Source organism: Molothrus ater, chromosome 9 (assembly GCF_012460135.2).
Source record: "Molothrus ater isolate BHLD 08-10-18 breed brown headed cowbird chromosome 9, BPBGC_Mater_1.1, whole genome shotgun sequence".
In the NCBI taxonomy this organism is placed as follows: Eukaryota; Metazoa; Chordata; class Aves; order Passeriformes; family Icteridae; genus Molothrus; species Molothrus ater.
Window position 1 is genome coordinate 1,513,512 of NC_050486.2, and position 25,058 is coordinate 1,538,569.

The 25,058-nt window shown below is 43.0% G+C and overlaps 1 protein-coding gene across 1 annotated transcript in view; it reads right to left on the reverse strand.

Annotated features, from left to right (window-relative positions):
• DNM3 (dynamin 3) overlaps positions 1–25,058 on the reverse strand; it is a 173,330-nt gene that overhangs the window by 13,220 nt on the left and 135,052 nt on the right. The window contains 4 exon segments of the mRNA XM_054515853.1: positions 6,492–6,588; positions 6,591–6,724; positions 8,723–8,949; positions 13,589–13,753. Coding sequence (XP_054371828.1) covers positions 6,492–6,588; positions 6,591–6,724; positions 8,723–8,949; positions 13,589–13,753 — 623 coding nt within the window.

The window sequence follows — 25,058 nt, forward strand, 5'->3', positions numbered from 1 at the left end:
CACTACTGTTCCAATACAGCTCGCGGGGGACAGCAGAGTTTCAAGACAGCCTTTCAAGATGCCTGCAGGTGCAGGAAGTTCAAATCATCCTGTTTCTCTCTGTTTACTCTCAGATGTTTTCTCTTCTAGCATAAGGCAGCCTAGAAATGCGCTGCTATTCACCCACTCTCTCAGACAAGGCAGGAATTCCCTGCTCAACACCATCGCTCTTAATCCTGCAATGTCTTCATAGCAACTGTTATTAAACCACTCCATTATGAACCTAAATCATTTCTTGGCACAAATAACATCTTCAGGTTCCTGTATTTCTGTCAAACAACTGCTGTTGCTTGATTCTACTTTCTTTCTTCAAGTAGAGAGACGTTAAAAATAAAACCATTTCCTTCTACTAACAGTATCTTGAGAGAGAAAATGCTAGGAAGAAAAAAAAGAACCGAAACCAAACCAAACTCAAATTTTTGCTGAAATTCATTCACTGCATCAGCTGACACTCCCACTATATTTGAGGACTGCACTTGCAACATCATCTTTATTCCAGAACCACTTCTTTTGATGCTTTTCAGGTTCCTTGTTTTTCTGTCTTCCCCTCTCTTGCATCTCTTTTGCCTACCCTTCCCCATCACATAGCTCTGGTCTACACTAAGAGTAATGAAAAGCCATTTCACTGCCAGATCCTCTTTGCTGAACTTTTAAAGTGACTTGCAGCAGTCCCAGTTGAATGTCACTTTGTTTTAAAACAATTTTTTGTTGAATAAGGCAGGAGCAAGTAGCTCAGGAACAATACTCAAGATGGCTACAGCTACCTGAGGTGCAGTAGATAGATCAAACCTCAACCCTATGCAGAACAAGGGATTCTTCAGATACTTTTGTTAATTGCCACAGTGAACTGCCCATCAGAAAATTCCTGGGCCACTGAAGATATGATCAGCCTGTCTCTGGCTGATGGAGGAGATGCTGAGAGAGGTTAAGAGTCAGTGGCAGCAGACATGGTACCCAGGCTGAAATGTCTGCCATCCCATGAACTTTGTTCTCCTCAGTCTTCAGGACAGCCATCTGGGGGAGAGGAATATAAGGGAAGGCAGTAACAAAATCCTACTGCCAGTCTAAAAGAGAGCCCTCCTTTTCGGGGCAGCAATCACTGAAGCTCCTGGAGCAGAAGTGAAGACTCTCCTGTATCTCTCATGGCATTACAGCTCAGGCAGCTGAAGAATCAGTTCTGTGCAAATGCCATTCCAAATCTCTCATAAGATCAGTACTGCAGAATTACAATGAAACTGCCAGACTTGCTGGATTGTGACATTTTACATGTTTTTACAACCTGCTGGGACCTGCTTTCTGGCCAAGCCCTCCGATACTTATCCTCATGCAGAATGCTCCTTCTTTCAGTGCTTCTGTTGTCTCTCTTCATTGCAGGGGGGTTGGACTAGATGACCTTTAAAGGTCCCTTTCAAACCAAAGGACTCTGTGATTCTATTCTTTGATTCTATCCCATGACCAGAGTTGCAAGATGAGCCCAGGTTTGCACCTGGCAGTGTGACTGCCCCAGGCAGAGGAGCTCGTGTTTTTTGTGGGTGTCACAGCCACTGCCACCAGGATGCTGGTAAGAAAGATTGCCAAATACTGCATTCTATGGCTTGAAAACTGTCTGAAAAACTCTAAAAGACAGAAATGCCACGTGACAGATTTACAAAGGTGGCAGGGAAGGGATAATTTGGAAGGAAACCAAGACAAGATGGTGAGAAGGAAAGGAAGGAATACACGGGGAAAAGAGACAAACGTACCAGGCAGGAAACCAAGTGAAAGGAGGAGGTGAAAGAGGAAGCAAACAGGATGGTCAAGAAAGGGACAGAGAAGGAAAGGCTGAGAAAAAAAGGGAAAATAGTGAAAAAGGACCCAGTGGAGGAGGGGAAAATGCAGAGCTTCTTTCTAAGAGATAAGAGAAAATAAATGGAGTCTGCTGCTGCTCAAAGCAGTCAGCAGCAGAAGTAACATATTACTGGGTGTGCATTTCAACAAGAAATGTACATTAGACTGGTAACAAATTACACAGGGCTGTCTTCCCCCTGGGCAGAAATCACAGAAATAATAACTGATACTCTCCTAAGTCTTGTGATTTTGGGGTCCTTGGACAGGCAGAGTTGGAAACATACTGGCTACAGAAGGGCAGTGTCCCCCCTGGGAGGGGCTCTGGCTTTTCCCATGTAGCTGTATATTCTTGACATGAGATGCAGAATTAAATTATTCTTTGGCTTTCTTTTCTCCTGAGGTTCAGCAGGAATTTGAATTCTGTCCATGTAACACTTTTGTCTCTTTGCTTGCATGAAACAATCCTAATTGCAGACTATACTTTTTGAATATAACTTCTGCCAAAGATCCATTCAAAGAGGACAGAGAGCTGTGCTCTCCTACTTGGGTGTTCAGATTAAGATCATCCAAGTCAGCATGCAAACACTCTAAGGTGGCTCTCACTCATCCTGCCAGAAGAATTTGGTGCAATGACTATTTGATTACAATTTATATTCCATTAAAAAATACAGTAGTAAGCTTTTAAAGCTGCAAGGTCAAACTTTCAGGAGAAAGAAGATTCCCAGGCTCAGGCAGGATAACCCTTCTGGCCTTATATGCCTATGCACTGTGACAGATTTTATTCAGAGGATCATGTGCAATTTTTGCACAAAATCTCCTTATCATTCAATGCACAGGGTTAGACATTTCATGAAATCTTTTCAAAGAACTCTAATCCATAAAAATCCATCAGAGAAAACTTTGTGAATGGTTGATATTTGGCAACCAAAGAGTTGAGTGGGAGCCTGTGGGCTGGGAGTTGTCAGGCAGTAATGCTTTCTGCACTGCTCCTGACTTTGTCTGAAAATTTCTAACTGCAATTACTGTTAGGTAAAAGTACCTTTTCCTGCCAGTTTGGCAGAAATATGTAATGGTGGCTTACAAGGTAGATTAGCTACCAACACAGCAGGTGATGGAATCAGCCTTGGTGGCATAACAAAGGGGAGCTGCAGAGCTGCCACCAGCCCTTCCCTGCTGGCTGCCTGTGGGTGGAAGTAAATTGCAGGGACAGTGTGTGAGCAGCACAATGTGAATTTTCTCCCCACCACTTGCCTCACATGTAAAGACCAGCCCCAGCCCCTGGGGAGCAGCCCCAGCCTGCCTGAGGGTGACACACGTGCTCCAGGGTTTCACCTCCTGTGGGGTCACCTTTGTCTCAGTGACAAAGTCAGGAACCATCTCCTGGTTCCAGACCAGGGCTTTGCTGGGAAAGCCCTGGTGAATCCACAGTAGCAGCACACAGGGAGAAAAGGGCAGCACCCTTCCACCCCCACAAACACCACGGGCTCTGCTGCCAAGAGAAAAAAACATTTCCAATTCAGTTGTTTTCCTTGTGGCAAAGCTGTCCATTCAGGACATTTAAAAGCTGAAAATCAGGCATCCACAGTAGAACTTAAATTGGTCAAGATCAGGCTTTCCACACAGGCAGGCAAACAAACATCAGGGTGAGCTGGAGTGCTTCTAGTGCCTGCCTAAAGCTGTCCTACCAAACCAAGCACACAGCTGCATTTTCTTTCAAAATACTACTGAAGCCTTTTAAGAGAGAGGGAATAATCCAGATTCTGGCAGTGGGGAATATTTCACAAATCATATATGCTTTGGCATCAAGCCCTTAAAGCCAGGGGCCTTTACTCACAGGCTTTGCTGGGAGAGATCCACCCACCTCAAGTGGGATTAATTAAAAGAGGCATGTATCATGCAAATAGTTTCTGTTTCCTTACAGAAATATTCAGAGCACATAACCCAAACCAGCTTTCGAATCAGAGCGAAGCAGGGAAGAAAATGATTTCCTGCTCTCCTAACTCTTTTCCTTTCCCTGTACACTAAGGGAGGAACAGTGAGAGAATGCTGAGAGCTCACCATTTCTGTACAGTTCCTTTGATAAATCCTAATAAAGTAGAAGAAAAAAAATCTGTGTTTTCAAAGATGAGCTGTAGCTCACGGTAAGGTGCCAAATTTTCCACATCAAACGTGTGCTGCTAATCTGCTCAGTTGGACAAGGACAGTCCAAGTCTCACCCCTGAAAATGATCTTTTTAGCTTAAGGCAGAACAGGAGAAAATGGAAACTCTGTATTTCTTCAGCATGTCAGATTTTCAGCTCCATTTGACAGGGACAGGGGCTGTAACAGAAAGCTCCTTTGGAAAGGGAGATAAACTTTAAAAATACTACTTTCTTCTCAGGAAGTTAAACTATTTCCCTAGATAAGAGAGATCCCAACACTTCAAGGAATCCCTGCAGAAAATGGTGCTGGAACAGTCAGAGCACAGCGCCCCAGTTCAAAAATAAGTCACAGAAAAAGCTCAAGTTTCCACACGAACTCTTCCTCAAAACTCTCTTTTCCCCCTTTTAATATCTCAGACCCATTTTCTGAGTCAATTTCCTATGATCCTGCAAAGGCTGTTATTAAAACCAGACCAAGCGTAGCTGAAATTCCAGGGCTCAAAAGAAACATTGAATAGGCACAGGAGCTGGCCACACTGTCCCCCTCAGGTGATTTCCCTGCAGCCCCTTCCCTGGGATTTCCTCCCTCACACTTTAGTCAGCAGAAGAAACCTGAAGTTTCAGCAGAATGTCAAACCCTTCCTTCATTCTTTAGCAGTTGAGATTTTTTCTGTCTGAGGCTTTCATAGCTCTAAAAGACAGAACTAGGATCTAGTCCAGAAGATGTGTATTGCAGATTATTTTTTTCCACAAAAATGTCAGGCAGTCTCACATTCAGTTCTGTATCCAGCTACAATTTGAAAATCACTGACCTCCTTTATCCACCACTGCTTTTCCTGCCACCAGTGGCGGTCCCGAGCGGAGGCGTTCCCAGGCTGCTTACCCCCGTGTCTTTTGCGTGCTAGAAAATTCCTTCCTGGTCTCCATCCCACCTTAGCCCTCTGGCATGAAGAAGAAGATCAGCAGACATGCTCTTGGCAAGGCACCCTGGGAAAGCAGCGTCCATGCACAGCCAGGGCGGGCAGGGGAGGGAGACGCGCTGCCTTGCGGGGCAGGGGACGGGAGCCATGGTTCTCTCGGCTGGCACAGCTGGCACAGCTGCACCTCAGCCCTGCATCCCTCTGAGGTGGCCCCTGATGGCACAGAGCAAGCAGCAGGGCCAGCGCCCTTTGGCTCAGCTCCAGGCTCTCCCAGCAAGGGGATGGTCCTTGGGTTCTTCCCTTCCAGCGCAAAGTTTGGAAAGGCAATTCCAGGTTTCTCCCCAGCGGTCCCTGCTGCAAGCTACAGGATATCCACTGAGGTGAAAGGGTGTTTCATGGCTGGGCATTGATGCAACAACGCCCTTTTCATAGCAAATGTAGAAAAATACTTCATTCCTTTGATATACCTCATTTATTTATGCTTTCTATTATAAAGGGTAATTATATTAGAAACACTGCGCCTCAAATTTAAGTTACTGACAACTGTGACAGATCTCACCTATTTAAAAGAAAATTCTTCTCCAAAGCTTCTCTTCTCAATGACCGTTTTTAAAATTGAAAATGTGCACATTTTATTTTGGTTCCTATTTAGCTGGCTCTTTTTTTTTTTCCCAAACTGTGAGTACTTTCAATGTAACAGCTAATTTATCAAAAATGGAGAAACCCCTTTGTTCCAACATTGCCTTATCTGCCCACGCCTCTCATAATTTAGAAAGTTAATGAATCCCTCAGAATCAGAGGTTTTTATATATATATACATATATATATATATAAGTGATTAAGTGTATTACATCATTGTGAAAATAAACATTAAGGACATTCTATTCATATAACATATAAAATAGCAATCAATGCCATAGAAAATTATACAATATGCAAAGCTACTTTAAAAGGGCTTGATAAATGCAAAGCCCTGAGAAGGAAAGGAAATAATGCACTGAAGATCATCTTGTTCCTTAACTAATTGCTTGGTACCATATGATGTACTCTGTCAGACAACCAGGGACTGTTTCCAACTGGCTGGGAATTACTGGCTTTGCAGGACAAGAATCAGACTCCTACCAGTTTGTTCCACTGGTTCTACAAGAATTGCTCTTGTTCTCTCTCCCAGGAGAGCCCCTGCTTCCTCTGGTGAGGGTTCAGAAGGGCAGAAGCGAGGAGCTGTACCCCTGCCCCTCTCCTCCTGGGGGTAGGTGACCTCCCTCTCTCTCTGGTCCCTTATGAGGGTACAACACAACCAGGACTGAGGTTCTTAATGCAAGCAAATCAGGGTCTCCCAAGTGACTGACTAGAGTTTTTTAAAATGAAAAAATCTTTTCAAACAGGCTAAGTGCTAAAAAGTGCTTCCATCAAACACCTCTGGCTGCAGGGAATGCCCAGTTTTGCTTTGCTACAAGCCCTTGGCAGCAGCAGCGCTCGCGTCCCACGCAGGGAGCAGTGCAGGCTTTGGCTGTGGTGCCAGGGGGAGAGAACCATGGCACCCCCAGGAACACCAAGCTCTTACCTTGGCACGCTGGGAGGAGCCCGGCTGGGCCGAGAGGGAACCTGGGGGGGTCCTCCGTGGCCTTCGGCACTGGGGAATGGAGGCAGAGCTCCGGGCGGAACGGGACCGGCGGAGCCCCCGACTGGGGGCCCGGGGAGGGGATGGCAGGAGCGGGTCCTCGGCCAGATAAAGGTCTGCTGGGGGGGTTGTTCAAGGTAGGTCTCCTCGGAGTTGAAGGACTTGGAGGAGGTGATCTGGTGAAATATCAGAAATTTTAAAAGTTCAGTAAGGTGGGGGTACGGGTTTTGGGTTTTCTTTGATGTATTGTATTTTGCTTTAAACAAAAGTTAAAACTTATGACAGATGGTTTTGATTGGCATTTTCCTTTGCTGTCAGTGTCAGAGGATCACATACAATTAAGACTCACGTGTTTCCCACTGACAGCATACAAGCAAAGAGGTGAATAAAATGGATTTTATTATTCAAGTCCTAATAATGTTTTGTTAAGTGGAATTTCTAGGACATGGAGCCTGACGTGCTGAATTATTATTACAGCTTGCAAAAGGAGGCCAAGTGGATACACAACTGGGGTGACAGAGGCAGCTGCTATTTGAAGCATCAGAGAAGCTGTAAGTCCACAGCATAGTCTTCTTGCAAGGCAAATATCCTGTCTGGTGCTCACATAAGCATACCCACAGAATAGGTGGGTATGTTTATATATATAAACATATTCCCATATTATATATGGGAAAATGTTTTGATTTTCCTCACAGATGTCATTAAGACTTGGAGGAGCATCTTCCTAAAAGGACAGGCAGGCAGGGAGCTCCTGATCTTGTTGGAACCCTGGTTACTGAGAATTTGAGACTTTCTGTGCTGACAGGCACTGACACCCAGGAGAACACTGCACTGACCTGAGGCCATGGAGAAGGCTTCCAAAATGGAAGGACAGAACTGGGATTGTGGGTGTGGAGTTTGAATAGAAGGGTGTAATATCACATGGTGGAAAACTTAAAGTTTTAGAATATAGTAATATATATAAAGACAAGATAGAAGTTTAAAGACAGAATCTAGTCCTTCTTCTTCATAAGTTTGAATAGTATTGTAAAATTAAATTTAAAAATCCACATTACAGGCCATGACTAGTTAGTTATTAAGTTAAAAGTAAAAATAATTTAAGTGTAATTTCTTAATTAGACAGTTTACCCTTAAAAAGCCTTGTAGAAAAATAAATACCATTCCATTTTTAGTTTGCTAGAGTGAAGCACTGTAGAACTCATGGTTTATAAAACAGTGATAGAGATAAAAACTAATAAACATCCAAACATAAAATACCATCTCACACATTTAATCCCAACCTTAAACAAAAAGAAACAAAGACAGTGGCAGTGCCCCAGACAATTAGGCTGACCACTGCGGCTTTTACATTTTTTGAACATGACTTTTTTTACCTAGGGTTTTTCTCCTGGGAAGCTGAAAGGTAGTGAGAGGTTTCAGAGAAAAGAAAAACTATTCTTATTTCATTTGGTTTTTTTGTGTTGTGCTTATGTTTGGAGATTGTTTATTTAAGGTGATTGCTTGATTGGACTCTGGTGTGAGTTACTTTGACTCATTGGCCAATTAGGGCCAAGTTGTGTCGGGACTCTTTTCAGAGTCATGAGTTTTTATTATTATTTTTTTAGCATTTAGTAAGGATTTTTTCTGTATTTTTTAGTATAGTATAGTGTCAGAACCCAGGACATTTCTCTGGCTGCCCTGATGACTCGAGACCCTGGCAGGGGGCTCAGAGACCTTGGCATGGAGTCACAAACACCTGTGCCTTTGATTTTAGCCCATGGAAACAATTACCAACTTTGTGTGAAGAGTTACAAGCCACAAGAGTTTGAGTAGAATGATAGTGAATTTGTCACAGGGTGAAAAGAAGAATTTTGGGAATTTAGAATGGGGGTTCAAGGGGAAAGATGGAGGAATCTGGGTGTGTCCTGTCCTTCTTCTCCTTCTTCTTGTCCTTCATCTTCTGCTGGGATGGTGACACTTCTGGATTGGTTTAGAGTAGAGACAGACTGTCTAACATAGGTGATGGGTATTGGAAAATTACTGTTAATAAAGCACAGGTAGTTCTTGGTATAAAAATTTAACACCACCCCAGGGGCAGGGACTGTGCCACAACCCGACCTGCTGGACAGATCTCAGCAGGCCAGAGAAGGAATGTGACAGAGCACAGTGCCTGTGCTGGTGCCATGGCTGCTCACCTGCGTGCCTGCTGGAGCCAGGAGTCATCCACGGGCGGGGGAGCAGGGGTGGACACGGTGCTGGTGCTGATGTCCCCGATGATGGCCAGCGCCTCCTGCAGCGCCTGGTACATGCGCAGGGTCTCGTCCCGCCGCTGCGCCTGCTCCGCCGACTCCTCCATCAGAGTGTTCTGGTCCTCAGAAGAATACAGGTGAGCCAGCAGCTCTGCATTGATAAATTCTTTTACCTGTTTCATCAATGAGAAAAATGCATGTATTTTATGATTGGCTTTTCACAAATATTCAAATGAATAGTATATGTGTTATGTCAGAAAGTTGTGCTGTATTAATTCTCTTAAGTAGTGTGTTAAATATAGTTTTAGGTTATAACATAATGCTAAAATAGAAACTATGCTATGTAGGATACTTTTTTTAAAGAAAGGACTCGCAGTGAGATAGCAGCCACAGGACACCTGAATCTTTCAGAGAAAGAGAATTTATTGCTCCCTTATCAGAAGAAACGAACTTCTTCCCTGCCTCACTCAGCCCTGAGACACCATCAGGATTCAGAGGAAGAAGCTGACACTGCCCAGACAGAATCCTGTGTTTGAATGGAATTTATGCATCATGGATGAGGTGTATGAATATGCAACAATTTTGCTCTTAAGGGTTAATCCTCTGTTAATGTGGGTCCTTCTTCAGGCTTATTTTGCCCAGGAAGAGGTACCCAGCCTGTCTGTAACTCTTTGTTTCTATTGTCTCATATTGTCCTAATCCAAATTGTCCAAATTTTTATTACTCTAATTATATTGCTATTTTTATAACCATTTCATTACTATTAAACTTTAAAAATTTTAAAAACAAGTGATTGGCATCTTTCACAATCAGACAGAAAATAAAATAATCCAAACCACCAAAGAAATAAACAAAAGTCTCTATGGAAAATACAATGCTGAACAAATATAGGGGAGATCAATGGAAGCAGGAGATTGAATCACTTTCTCTTACTACATTACACCAGCTCTGCTGCAATTCTGCATCTCTGAGGTGACACCTCTGCTTACACTTCATTTCCCAACAGCTCCCAGGAGCCAGCTGCCATTTTGGGCTATTTCTAAAGGGCTGACTGGGAGGTAAATGGCAGTACCATCAGATATAAATTCCCCAGGGAATGGGAATTTTCAGGCTTTATGACATACCTGTCAATTACTTTCTTAGCAACAATTTACCTGACTGTAGACAGTGTCTTTCATTTCCAGCAAGTCTGTCAGATTCTGAATAACCCATCCACACGCATTCAAACTGAAGGGAGAAGTCTCCAAGTAATCTAACTTACTATATTGATTTCCTGCTATGCCTGCCCTGGCTATGGAAACCTGGGCCACATTAAGAGACATAAAAAGCTAGAGGTACACTGATTAAATAAGACTGTGGTAAATAGACCAACTGCTGACCTACTAAATCCTTGCATTTGAGACTTGGTGCTGTTCTGATCTATTTCTCATCTGCTGCTTTGCTCCATAAAGCTTTTTTGAGCTGGAGATAGCGATGATAATACATTCCCAGGATTCTGATTACATAAACCTGAGCTCCATTTGCTCATGGGTTTGTGCTAGTTTTGTGATTTAAAGGCTGACAGTGAGACTAAGGCAATGTTTGTGTTTAGACAAGGTCAGTGAGAGCAGTGAGCCAGCACAGCCAAGGGACCCTTTCTGGTCACCAGCAACGAGCAGGCAGCCAGGACAGAGCTCAGAAGGAAACAAAACCACATTGCCTGGGCTTGGCTGTCATTTCCCATTCACGTATGACAGGAGATGCACAAATTCTTAGCAAAGCCTGCAACATTTTTCCATGAGTTTCATGCTGTTTTCCAGTAGATGGTACTGATCAAGAGCCAGAGTACACTACTTTCCTTGTGATTGCCAAAAACTCCACATTAAAAACAGATATCACAGTTAAACAGCATCACATTCTGCTTGATGAAATGAGCATTTTAATGGCATCACTTCAAAAAAAGAAGTCCTAAAATTAGATTAAGGCCAGAACTGATTGTAAAGGCATTGTTAAACCACAAATATCTGTTTGAAAAAAATCAGCCTGTGACAATTATCATGAGAGGTCCCTGTCTGTCACTGGCAGAGGATTTGAGTAACTCCCTCCTCTGGAAAGGGAAGACTGCTGTGTTAAGGATGGATCTTGGATCAGCCTCCTGCCCTCCTATGCTGTACTAGACAGAGGAAGATCTTCCACCAGAGCCACTTCCTCCAGCTTGGAAATGGAGGGAAAAGTGATGCTTACTCATGTTTGCTCCTTTCTGGAAAGCAGACTCACAGGAATGGTTTAAAACATTTTCCTTCACAGACCTGCAGTCAAAGCTGAACCATAGCAAGCATCCAAATGCCAGTGCCCCAAATCTGCCCTGGCACCCTGAAATGGGGCAAGGTGGGCTTGGAACCTCCTCAGTGGCAAGACAACACATGGCACTGCCTCAAATGCAAACACAACCCATTCCTGGACCTGCAGTCTGGCAGTAACAAGTCCTGTGGAGTTTTTCTCCTCAGCTGAGATCAGTATCAGCACTGTTTATGGAGCATACACTGACTACTCTTAAGACCACCCCTCTTGTATAATCCAGGATACCAAGGCACCATGAAATACAAACTTGTGTATGTGTTTTTTGTTTGGGCATGTTTGAATTGGTAATGGTAACTCAATGCTGTTCTGTGTGGTAAATGTATTTTCTTTTAAGGTAATCAACATCCACCCTAGGGGAAGAACAAGGGATGCACTTGGAACACAACAATGTAGGCTTAGGCCCCAAAATATGCTCAGGGACAGCATGTAATTATTTTCTGTACACTGAGTTTGAATCTGATACTTTCCTTGAATTCTAAGTACTTGTTTATGGGCCCACAAAGTGGAAAGGAAGTTCTAGGAAAACTTGGGAGGTTGCAATTGTCATGGAAACAAATTCCTTGGGATCGATTTGTTTCCAGAGTTTTGGAGGCAACATGATGGGGCAGCAGAAAATACAGAATATGTTGATTAAGGGGGAGAGAAAGTGTTTTCACTTAACTCCTGGTCTATGGGTTGGACTTATGAATACTCCGAGGAACACACACAACTTCACAGGACCCACCTTCAATCACAGCTCCACTCCTTTCCAGATCTTTGCACTATCTTTTGGCAGGGCTCAGCACTCTTGATTCAGCCATTTCTTTCTCTTTTCAATAGCCCTGATTTTTAAAAATTGCTATTTTATCTATTGTTTTCAATATGGTATTTTACTGCCTATGCTGTACAGAAAGAAATTCATTAATGCTTCTATGTCACTTTTCACAGTTCTTTAAAATGTTTGGATTCTTTGCCCCAGATTTAACCTCTAGGATGGAGGTGTAGGCCTCAGCTCACTAGGAAGCCCAAATGCAGCTTGGGACGATGAGGTCAGCTGAAAGCTTGGTGATATTTTAAGTGTGTGGTTTCTGTGTGCCAGTCTGGCAGGCTTTATCAGTGTCACCAACAGCTGATGAGACTGAAAGCACAAAATCTCACAGTAATCTACTTCTGAGAGAGAAGCACACACTTCAGAGACCCCTAAACGGTTCCAGATGAGGAGGTGAGTGGCAGAAAATTTAATGTAAGCTTTCAAAAGCAACTGCTCACTGAGCTCTGCTGTTTATGAAATGAAAGCTAAACCCCAGCCTTTCCAAGGGCACTGGAGATAGGCTAAGTCAAAGCAGTGAGCTGCTAGCAATGATCTGGAAAGAGCAGTGAGGACACACACTCAACTTCTGAAGTCTAGAGCAGGGCTGATTTCCAGAAAAAAAAGGCTGTTCCATTGTTCCCATGGTTTTTTGTAAAAACTCACCCATGACTAGAGCATTACTTACGTTCTGACTCCCCTAAACCTGAAGAAGTTTAATGAAAAATCTCTTGCCCTCATGCAAAAATTCTGCTCGTATTAAATGTACGAGGAAATCCCACTGAAATTTCCTGTCCAACCACCTAACTCTTAAGTGCAACACAAATTCCACAGGGCTAATGAAATCCATCAGATGAAGGCTAGAGGTGGCTCTGAGTCAAAAGTAAATGCTACCTTCTAATCACATTTGCCTCCCAGCATATTGCACTGGTAAAGGCTGAGTGGTTTGATGACCTCTCAGAACTAGCAGGGGCTCTGGGTCCCATCAGTAATTTGTATGGCAGCAGTGGCACTAATATTAAGCTCAGTTTTCAACAAGGTCCATTCAGAACTCTGTGAAGGCTGAGATCCCACTGCAGTGGAAAAACAACAGTATCTCAAAGCTGGTTTTAACCAAATAATCTTCAGATCTAAGAAAGACACACACAATAAATCAACCAACCACATCTGCTTATCTAAACAACAGTGTCCAAAGCTTCCAGATTTATTCCTTGGAAATGGTAACCTGAAAATATAAAGAAACCCAAACAAAATAAGAACTGCTTTATGAACCCTGACAAAGGCCTGCAGATGGAAAACCAAGGAAGCACAACTCTGCTCTACTGCTCTCACAGGCTGCCCACACCAAGCTCCCACTTCCTCTTCCTGTTATATCAAAAGCAAGACATCAAATAAAAACCAAAATAAAACCACCTTGATTTACCTTTAAATAATAACTTATGTTCTGATTAAGATGTAAATGAATTCTTTAGGATTTTGGGATAAGCACTCAAGGCAGTGTGCCACCCTTTGAGAAGGCTGCAGAACTTCCAAGTACTATGGAATATTGGAATATTTTATCCACGAGTGTGACATTAATTCTTCTCTTTAGTAGCTGCTGTTGCTGCTGTGTTCCAGAGGGGTGTTTGAGAGTGAGAGATCTGACAGACACATTGAACTGATTTAGAACTGTGGCTGCTACTTACATTATTGATCATGAGGTGCATGATTGTTTTCGGGATCAGATCTCGGATACATTTGTTAATAATGGACATGTAGGAGTCCACAAGATTTCGAATTGTCTCCACCTGTCTTTCCAGCTGGGGGTCCATTGAAAAATTATCTGCTTGGCCATTCTCTTCAGTTTCAGTCTACAAAGAAGAAAAAAAAAAAGCCTTTCAGATTGAAGTAAACTTGAAACATATTGGGGGAAAAACCTCTGGACTTACACTGTAGTAATCCAGCAACATAACTCATACAAACACTATCCACAGGTTAAAATATGAAGTCTTGGCTTGTTTAACACTAGAGTTCAGCATCATGAAATTTGGACCTTTAAAGTTTAATGCCAAATGAGACCTTTTGCACAAAGCACATGTACGTATTTCTACACAAATTTGTAATTTTATGTTAAAGAAAGTTTTCGGACAAAGATGCACAGTGGTAAATGTCACACCAAGAAATTATTTCAGATCACTTACTGCAAAACTTATTATCAAATCTTTTACCATTCACATTCAGCCAGCTGGACCCATACAAGAAAGCAGCACCATAAGTCTGGATTTTTAATTTTACCCTTCTGTGGGTTAAACCCACCTTTGTTATTTAAAGCTGACTTATTTGTGACAAATTTTGCAGTTCAGTCTCCAACCTGTTAGATGTGAATAGCACCTATATAAACAAAGGGATTATAAAAGATAACAGCAAAAGAATCATTGCTGCCAATGCTCAAGGCTGAATGATATATTTGTGGTCTCTTTTTCACTGGATAGAAAAAAAAACTTCTTTGTATGCAAACAGCTGACCTAATTAATACCAGGAACCTTAACTGGAAGCTAAAAGGCCTATACTTTGTCTCAGTCTGGCCTGTATAAATATAGGAAAACCTAAAAGAAAAATAGTAACCTTTTGGTGAAAATCAAACTGCTGTCTGAGGCTTGCAGATGCCCAAAGAATGGAATTTCTACCCAGAGAGTACAAAGAACAACATTCCCCAAACTCTGATATCAAACTTCTCCCTGAAAACAACTGCCAGAGCATTAATAGCACAAACTGTAAAATCTAAATCTGAGTACCTGAGTATGCTTCTGTGGGTACCTAGAAACATAAAATCATAGACCCACAAAGTGCTTTTGGTTTTGACTTCAGCCAAAGTGCTCCAGCCTTGCAGCTGATGTTGTTCCAACCCCCCTTGCAGGCAGGGACGTCTCCCACCACACCAGGCTGCTCAGTTCCCCATCCAGCCTGGCCTTGGACACGAGGAACACAAAGAAACAGAAAGCACTTGCAAAAACTGAAGAAGCCAACAAGGAGAATGAGTTGTGTATCAGCCAGAGCCCTGCCAGGACAGCTCCATTTACAACAGAGCTTTTAGCTAAAATTGGCACATGGCTGGTGCTTTAAACATTTCTGGAGCAGCTGAGATCAGTATCAAACCCACCAGTGAAAGGCCATTAGAGCTAAATATGCAAACATGTCACCAAAGAGGCTTCTCCCTGCAGGAAACTGGGCCAAGAAGGGACTCCTGGTTTCATGTCCTGGTGCAGGCTCTGCTTCTGCTCATGCAGCATTGCCAGGGAGAGCACTTGGAACCTTTTCAACTACAGCTTGGTCAGTCCAGGCTAAATGAAATGGAATGTTTGTCATGTGTTAAATTCTAGTTTTGTTAAGAAATGTACCTTTTAGAAACAAAACTGAGTGTTTGTAAAAGAACTTTCAAAAGTACGGGTGAATTACAGGAAAAGCAGCAGATCTTTACAAACAATTAGCTGCGCTTCCTAAAAATCCTGTGACTGTGGAGGACACTGAAGGGGCTCTTGATGAAAACAGCGTTTTCAATGCTGTAATATTGGTAGACACCACCTTAAAAACCTTAATCTTTTTGTTAATAAACTGCATGTAGGCTAAAGTCTCAGTGCAAAGACTATTTTCCTTAGCCTCCATGTCTAAAGAAAAACTAACAGGTAATTTTCCCTGTGAAATACCAAAGAAATAAAAAATCATACATCTCTCATATATCTGCGGATTTTAGCCAACTACAGACCAAAATGCCCCCTTCCAAGTTCCCCCGTATTTGACATCTATTCTCTTTCTTTTCTTCTTTGCTGTCTATATAAAGTGCAGTTTATTCATGTATTTTTCCCTTTTATTTTTTTTTTCTCTTTAAATTACAGATTGCAGTAAGATTCCTAACTGGCTAAGCAGCAAAGTGACAGATGTTTATCATTATCCTCATCAAGAGAATGTAAAGTAAAAATAGTAATTTGTCTCTGATCTTTCAGGCAAAGAGTAATAGTCTCTTGTTTGAAACTAACAGAGCTGACTTCATACTGTTGATTTATTTTCTCTGAAATCAAAAAAGATCAATCTTTCATTACTTTACAGTAATTTATTATGAAAGCTTCTGGCCATAGTATTTCTAATGATTTGATGTCTCAACTGAAGGCTTTTCGTGCCAGAAACCATCTTGTTTGCATGGCATCATGCAGATGGAAATCTGCTTCCAGCAGGTTTCTGTGCCCTCCAGGACCCCTCCAAGCATTAGAAACCTTTCTCTGCTCAGCTGCCTCAGCTCTGTGCCAACAGCAGAAGCCAGAAATGAGGGTGCCTGGCAAGGCTGGGCATCCCAAGTGACAGAGATGCCCTATTCCACCTGCAGGCCATTGTTTCACAGCAGCTCTCGTCTCTGTGAGCCTCACAGTGACCCCACCTTCAGTGCAGGTCACCCCTCAGCCCCTGTCCCTGTTTCTTACAGCATGGCTCCTGCAGTGAAAGCCTGCTCAGGGAATAAACCCAAAGCAGAGCACAGGAGCAAACCCTGCCAGTCTCTGCCCACTGCTACCAGCATGGCCAGGCTGAGCAGGAAGGGGGAACAAAGAAGGTGCAAACAGCTTTCCATGCCTCCTTTCCCAGCCAAGGCAGCCCAGTCCTTTCAGCTCCTCATCCCCAAGTCAGAACTCACCAGTTCCAAAAGCAAGTGTTAAGTGACAGCACATGAATCTGGACTAGGTTTTTAGTCAGTTGACTCTTGCTTAATGCTGCTATTAATTGTTGACAGGAATGGAATATTACTACTTCAAAGGAATGCAAGTGCAATTACTTTAGGGAGTTCTGTAAACCTCCAACAAAGAAAGCTAAGGAAGAAGCTAGAGTGCTAAAAAACAGGTAAAAGAAATGAATTCATCTGGGAAAACTCTAAATCAGAGTATGTGATGGAAACACACCAGGGCTACAAAGAAGCAACAGGTAAAAAAACCACAGATGAAGAGAAGGTAAGGTGGGAGCCAAGGGGGTGCGTCCAGGTACCCTTCCACACACCCCCAGACATCCTTCCCTTCTGCTCCCTGCACTTTAGAAGACTGAAAATATAGATCCCTTGCACTCTGCTGTGGGCTCACCTGTCTGAAGCTGCTCTGTGATCCCTGCAGAAAAAGGTGCTACTGAAACCCAAGGTACAGCTCTGCTGCTCTCCAGCTTCCCTGCATGCACACACCTGTACTGAGAATGTGCTAAGGATTAACTAATGGGTCCTACAAGAGCAGACTAAAAACTGCCTGTGAAATCCAAAAATCCAAACCACTGAAGTTTGTGGGAATTTTACTGTTGGCTGCAGTGGGAAGAGGATTTCATCATTTCTACCACAAAAGTTATCGATCTTCTGAAGATTGTGAGCTCTCTGCTGCAAGAGGAATGATTTAGTGTGGTACTGGGGATGCAGTGCAATCCAAAACAAAGGAGTAATACCTTAGGATATCAGGGTAATTTTTCTGATTGTAGAAATTATAAGCAAGTTCAAGAATGTCCCAAGGAAATTTAATGAAAAGTGATTCCTTTTGAAATTCACAGCAAAACTGGGTAACGCACTGAAAACAGTCTTGAGCTGGCCACACAGAGAGAGCAATACTTCTAATTTCCATGATTTCATTACATTCAGGGCAGCTGCCAGCATATTTAAGAATGTCTTGTATAACATTCCTGATGTCAGTTCCAAGAAGGAGCATTTGTCTGGCATTTTCATTAGAGAAGTGTATCAACCAATTTTCTCTAATCAAAAAGGCATTCTATTAACAGTGACCAGGAGGAAGCAGACTGGAAGGTGACTGACTCAAGGGTAAAAATCAGAGCAGCAGCAAAGCAATGCTCTGTGCAGTACAAAATACGTCCATGGCTGCAGTAAGAAATTGCTCATTTAAAAGCTGCTTTCAGCTCTTTCATTTACAGTTCCAAAGTTCACAACAGCAACAACCACCTGAGAATTAATTATTCCAGGCAGATTGCATTTATGTTTTAATTCACAGCTGCTGAAAATACATATAAAATCTATTTTATGTATCCCTGTCCAAGTAAGTTTTTCTTTAATGCCCCAACACTCAGCACACTGCAGTTGTCCTAACGCCCCCTGCTTTTCCCTAAATCTTTACAATTGATTCTCTCTTCATTGCAGTTAGATGCTGGATATGTAATTTAGCTAAGATCCTCTCAGCTGTACATAGTGTGCCTTTTGCCAGAGGACTGCTGAAACCACATGATGGCTTCACACAGTGAGGTTTTCTTACTGGAAGGAACCACAAGTAAATGACAATAGATTACTTTTGTGTATTTACAACAAAGCAAGCAGCAGAAAAAGAACACTTCCCGGGCAGCTTGGAAGCTGTCCTTTTCCCTCACAGAGGGTGACTTTGCCACTCCCTTCCATGCTTTCAGCATGTCCTGACTTTGTACTGCTGTTCCCTTTACTGAGCCACCCACAGGCTGCCCCTTTCAGCTGCTGTGCCTTCATTAGCAGCCTGGAGCTGCTCTGAGCAGAGGTTATGATCTGGCTTTCCCTCACACACAGCATCTCTCTCACTTCATAACCCCCAGAAGAATGATACACCCTAGTGCAGTTGGGTTCACGAGTGTTTCACTCCCTGGATTAGCTTAAATAATCATTTATTCCTGTTCTTCTCTGTGGCTACAGACATTGCCCAGGACAGACCATGAGCTAAATCCTCCTGCTGAATGCACACACTGCTCCCCAGGTACCTCCAGGCCTTTAACCATCCCAGACATTCCCAAACTGGCAGGCTCTCTCCCTGCCTTACTCCATGGAGAAGCTGGTTTGGAACTGTGACCCTGGGAGGAATGACGTATTACCTGAACTCCAAGAAATCTGGACTTACTTTCATCTCACAGGTTGATAACTAATCATGGCAAACCAATCCAACCTCCTTTTAGAGCAGGGATTCAGATTTTACAGGTATTAACACAGACACCACACATCTCAGAGCTCAGTAAAGCTTTCTGCCACCATCTCAAGTGACATTTTCATTAGTGGAAGTGTGCTTTCCCTGCAGTTCATGCTTGCATGCTCATTGCCATAGAAAAGCTGTCAATGGCTCGCTGGCAAAGTGGAGAACTGTACCAAGGAGACTTTTCTATGGAGTTTGGTTTATAATGTGCTTATTAAAGCCTCAGTGCTCAGGATGGTGGGTCATAGCCTGGGCCTATTACAGGTACAGATGAGAAGAAACTGGAAGAGAGTATGAACAAGTTGGATGACAGGACACAGTTCACAATGACCTAGAGAAACAGGTTCAACATCTAAATGAGTTCATTCTGAATAGAAAGTATTTGATTTCACAGATGCTCCTCAGCTGGAAAGGACCCACAAGGATCATCAAGTCCAACTCCTGGCCCTGCACAGGACACCCCAAGAATCCCATCATGGGGTTCCTTAGGCAGGAATAAATCATTTAGATGTGAGAATGGAGCAGTTCAGCAGAAAAGGAGCTGTGTCCACAGTGCAATATAAACACAGCATGAGTCAATAATATCTTGCTGTTAAAAAATCATGACAAGAATTGTGCAGCCAGTGCTGCTTATCACACCACCAGAAATTTAAGGAACATTTTGAGAGTGTTCACATGAAGCCATTGAAGATGGTTCAGGGCTCTGTAAAGTATTCCCTGAAGGGAAAAGGTAAGATTAAATTGGGACTGATGAGTTCACAAGAAATCACTCGTGGAAGGGTAGAGATGAGCATCTTTGCAGCCAGCAAAAGATGTCAAATAAATATTTGGAACGTGTTTTATGGTAAGAAGAGTGAAGCACAGAAATAGATGGATTAGGAGAGCTGCAAATCCCTTCCAAGGATTGGAGCAGCATCCCTCAGAAAAGACCTAGGTACAGAGACTTTTCCTTGAGAAGAAGAAATAGGCAACCTCTCACATCCCTTCCATGCCAGCAGGTGCTACTGGGTGCAAAGTGGTGTGAAATTACCCACAGCACTGCAACAAGAAAAGGGATTTCTGAAATGGCAAAAAAAAATTAATTACAGTATCTTCTACTTTTTCTTCTATGCAAAAATCAAGTAAAAAATAAAACCTTGCTGTGAATTGCTTTCTCCCCTCCAAGAATCTGCACTCCAATTTCACCATTTGCTGCCATGTACGTCTCTCACACAAAGGACTTTTACATAACCCTCCCTCCACTGCAAGTTTTGACTGAGGGCCAACAGCTGCTTCATGCCTTTCAGAACAGACTGCTGGACAAGCAAAAGCAGAAAGAGGCTGGCATAAGGAAAACAGCACCTTTGTTTATAAAACAAATACTACTGTGGAATTTGCAAACTTTTCAGTCAAAGAATTTCCTTGTCATAACAACGCATGAAGTGCCCCATATTTATAAGAGCACATTAGAAAAAAAAAATCTAGGATATGAGATACTATTGGCATGGTATTTGCTATTATTTCAGTGTAGAAGGATGTCAGTGGGTATATTGGGAAGTCACAAACATGGTGAGTTACCCTGGAATTCATCATGATGATGATGACTCAAAGTGCAATGATTGGCCCAGATGATGTTCAGGCTGAAATTTATTGTGGATTTGTTACCAAATGCATGAAACACATTCCCAGAGCCAGCAGCCTGATCCAGCAGTGGCCATTAGTGAGGGGAACAGGATCATGTGCTGTGGAAGGAGGCAATCAATGGGTGGAGGCATCAGCCGGACATGTCAGGATTAAAGGATTAAAGCTACTGGCTGTGGAATGCAGTCCCCTAAGAACCAAAACAAATACAAATCCCAGAGTTTCTACCAAAGAGGATGAAAACAGAAGGCAAGAAAATTAGTCATCCACGAGGCTGATCAGGGAAGTATTAACAGGAAGACTGAAATCACACCTTGCCTCTCTTCTCTGGTATTTACCTCCCCTCAGCAGTAGCCATGCAAGAGAGGGTCACTAACAAAATTCTCCTAATTCCAGCAACAAGGCTCAGCTGAAGGATTCCTTTAGGAACAAGGAATTTTCTTATTCTTGAGATTAAAATGGGGCAAGTAAGTGCTCAGTGCACGGACAGGGGCTGAGTGAAATACCTTGGCTGAGATGACATGTTTAAAGTGCAGCTTACAATTTAATGTGTCCTGTGTCTAAGAGCTGCACTTTTTCCACCAAATGTGATTATTTCAGTGGTAGGTACCCAGAATAATGAATTAAAATCATAATTCTGTTTGAAATTAATCCTTTACTGAACTCCTGTTCTGTGGTCCCTCCTCATTTGTTCCAGTTGAGGTGGTAACTTCTGGGTACTCAGCAGCCTGGTAGAAGTGAATGTGACTAGAGGAGGAGGAGGAGGAGGAGGAGGAGGAGGAGGAGGGCAGCAGATCCCTCTGCAGATCCCTGTGCATGCTGGGAGGGATGGACTTGGAGGGGCCTTGCAGTGGGGGAGCTCTGTACAGCATCCAGTGCTGGGCTCTATAAATTCCAACCTTGTCTTTGATTTTTCCTTGATCTAATGCAATGTGTCCCCTGTAACTCTGCTCTTTTCCATCATTAATGGTTTCTAGCAAAATATTCTGAAATTCTGCCCTGATAAGCACCTAGACAAACTTGATGTTTCCTCTCTGAGACACAAAAGAGGACGTTAAACTGTTTTCACCCCCACATCCCTGGAGCCATGAGAAGTACCAGATCTGTCTCTGCTGGGCCAGACCTAGCCCTGGCTCACCACAAACTCAGTGCAGCACCGACAAATGATCTCCACAGTAAATGATGCAAATAAGAAATGTCAGCATGTTCCAAAATTCTTCACTTAATCTTATTGCCAGTTGTATAGTCTGGATAATCAGTAAATAAATCCCTCTAACTTTGCTCAAATCCTTAGGGGCTGAATACACAGAGAGCACTTTCTAATTCATTCTCATTAACCTTTCCAGCTCCAAACAAAGTAATTTCCTACTTCTCTTAGTGTCTGAATTTTCCACTGGCCTCTGCAACACCTGATTTAGCAGCAATGATTTCTCACTTGTGATTTCTCTTTCGAGCTGGCATTGTTCTTTTTCCTCACACATATGCTTGCTGGAATAGCACGAAACAACAAGATTTAAAACCTCCCATTCTTAAGTTTGAAGCCCCTGAAGGGAAATTGCAGTTGTGATGCCAAGGAACACAGCCGTACGTTATTTGACTTTTCCTCGGCCAGGCTGACAGCACAGGGGGAGGAGGAAGGAAAGGGGAAGGGAGAGGAAGATGGCATTTTAATAGCACCCACACTGCTTTCACACAGTTGGATCTCTGTGCTCTGGAGCAGCACCATTTCCTTTCCCTTTGCCTCACTTTCAGCCAGCACTGCTCAGCCAGCCTCTATGGGAAGGGTTCTCAATCTTGTTTTCCCAGCATGGACCACATCACAGGGCAGAAATCTCTCTTGTGGACAACCCCCTAGCCCACCTTTTACCCCCCATTTTGACAGCCCATTACCAACCCAAGCCTTGCAGGGACCACCCCACCCACATCCCAGATGTGACTGTATGAGCCAACATTCCTGCCAGGACAAGATGGATTATCTCTCCAGCTCTTGGCCCAATTCTCAGAGTCACTGTAGTACCCACAGAAACTGCCTATCTAAAAAAAAATTAGTAAGAAAAAGGAAGGCATTTAATCTAATTTATTAAGTGGACACACAAGAACCAGCAGCACCTTATGTTGACAAATCTGCCTTTCCCAGATGTGAATCATATCTCAAGCATAGCTTGGCCAGAGTCCTCATCAGAACATTTCATTTGATAATTCAGGTCCCAAGATTCAAAGTTCTCATCCACAGCAGTGAGTGTTCCATAAGCTCTCTGTCAGGCAGAGTGACAGTGGGCTACAAATTCTGGCAGGAACTCCTACCCCAGCAGAGCATCAATGATCACCATATCCATATTCTCCATTTAAGTTCCCCTTTAAAGCTGCAAGCAAAAATGGGACCTGCAGCATTGCTGTAGCAAAAAAGCCTCAAAACAGAGCAGAGGAGGAATTTGAAAACATGGAGCACTTTACTGAAATGTAACAAATACTTCTAAACAAAAGAAAATCAGGTATAGAGAAGCATTTTGGATTCATGCCAGAAAAACAGACATTGAAAATTCTTGGGTAAAATTATTTTCAGGGTAAGAAATGAGTTGTGAGCAACTATGCTGTACATAACATTTATGACATGGCTTCCATTTTGTATAACTATGACAAACCCCTTCTATGTATTCTATAAAAGCAGTAGAAAATCAAAGAATTTTTTTCCCTCCTAAAAATAAATTTTATTTAAGAGAAGGTGAGATTTTGGTAAGTTAATACACATGTCTGTAAACAACAAACATAAACACTTCATGTTATAAGACCACATTCCCTTTGGCACAAACCACAATGAAACTATAAAGTTTAAAGCTTAAATCACTCTGACCTCCTCTCTGTGGGGAAGGAAAAGGACATCAGTGATTAGGACTGTGACCATATGGAGTTTATCTTTGCAGTTAAAATTACCTGGCTTTGCTGTTGCCACAAACAACCTAACTTGGCACTTCAGTTGGTTATTTCTGCAATTTAACTTCTAAAAAAAGTTAAATTACCTATTATGGTGCTTTCAGTTCAAAAGGATTTATTGGTTTTGCCCCTTCTGTCACTGATCAGCAGCAAAAGGTAAAGTCAAGACTCAAGGAAACCCTGTCCTGGTGGCAGCACAATGAGGAGAAGCAGCTCTCACACACAATCCTGAGGATTACAACTGCTTTTGTCAAGAAAAGAAAAAACTGCCCCTCCCATTAGGGCTCTCCCTCCCCTGCTCCAGGGTTTGTGCCTGCTAAGCAAAGCTGGGGGGAAGAGCCCTGGTTTAATGCATCATCCCAAGCACTGAATTGTCTCACAGTCGAGCTCCAGGCAGGAAATTTCCCTCTTCTTCCCCTATGGTTCTAAAGGTTTTCTGCAATGAAATTACTGGGAGACAGCAATATCCAGGGGCAGGCATGGAATTTGAACCCATGGCCTTCTGGCTTGGAGGTGAGACTATTCCTAACTGAGCCAAAGTGACACATACATAATATGCTTTCAAGGTTTTTAGAGAGCTCTGTCATGATTTAAAAACACTAAGTCTTTGTGGTACAAACCACAGGGCAGGAAAGAGCTGGGGCTCCCTTTTTACTGCTAATTTTAGCCAATGAATTGTTTATAATCTCCTGCAAAATACATAAAGCCTTATTCTGCCTTAAGCTAAGAGAGAACAGCCTTTCAAAACTGCTTCTTAATTATAGTGTTCCCCTGCTAGATGGGATGGAGGCAAGTTCCAAAATTGTGTCAGAGTATATGAAGTGATAAAATGAGGATGGGTGAGCTATTTTTAAACATGCTCAAAGACTTTGAGGTCAAAATCCCTGAATTTATAGCCTTGTGGCTGTATTAAAAGTCATGGACTATTAAGTCTTTTGTGGCAAGACTGGAGTATCATTTCATTTGAGACACCTCTGCTTTCAGAGCCCTCCCTCTCTGCCAAACTGGGGGGCCTGGGGAGCCACCTTGAAACCCAGGTTATTTCCCTGCTGTAGCCAGGCTTTGGGGAGATAAAGGGGATGAGACACTTCCAGCCCAGCACATTCCCTCCTCCTCTTTTTTCCCAAGACATTCTGCAAGTGAGAGGCTTGCCTTTCCAGATGGCCAGGAAGTGAGTGGCTTAGAGAGGGCTGGAGGAATCTCAGGCAAAAGCACATAATTGCTCCTTACTCTGCCCAGTCTGGAAACCCAAACCAGCCCCAGGCCTGCTGGTATTTGCTCTGCACAGTTGTGTTTCCCATCTGAAGAGGGCAGCTGGGCACCTGCTGCTGCCCAGGAACACTCAGGTTTAGCAGCAGCCATCCTGTCCTCTCCTACACAGCTTCTTCCCCAGCACAGGAAAAGGACTTGGACAGAACAAGTCCTAAAATACATTTTTGACTGTTTGGAAAATCCAGACTCGTACCAAAATCATCGTTCTACTTGTGGGAATAAACCATGCACAGGCACCAGCTGGGATGGTGGAAGGACTGGCCCTGCCTCTGCCCCCACAAGCCTGAGAGCAGCACTCCTCATCTCAGGTCTGACTCAGCATGGTAAAAGCTGTCACCTGCTGTACTCACTTTGGTTTCTTTCAGTAATGATCAATATACACCATTTCTTTTTCATAGGAAAA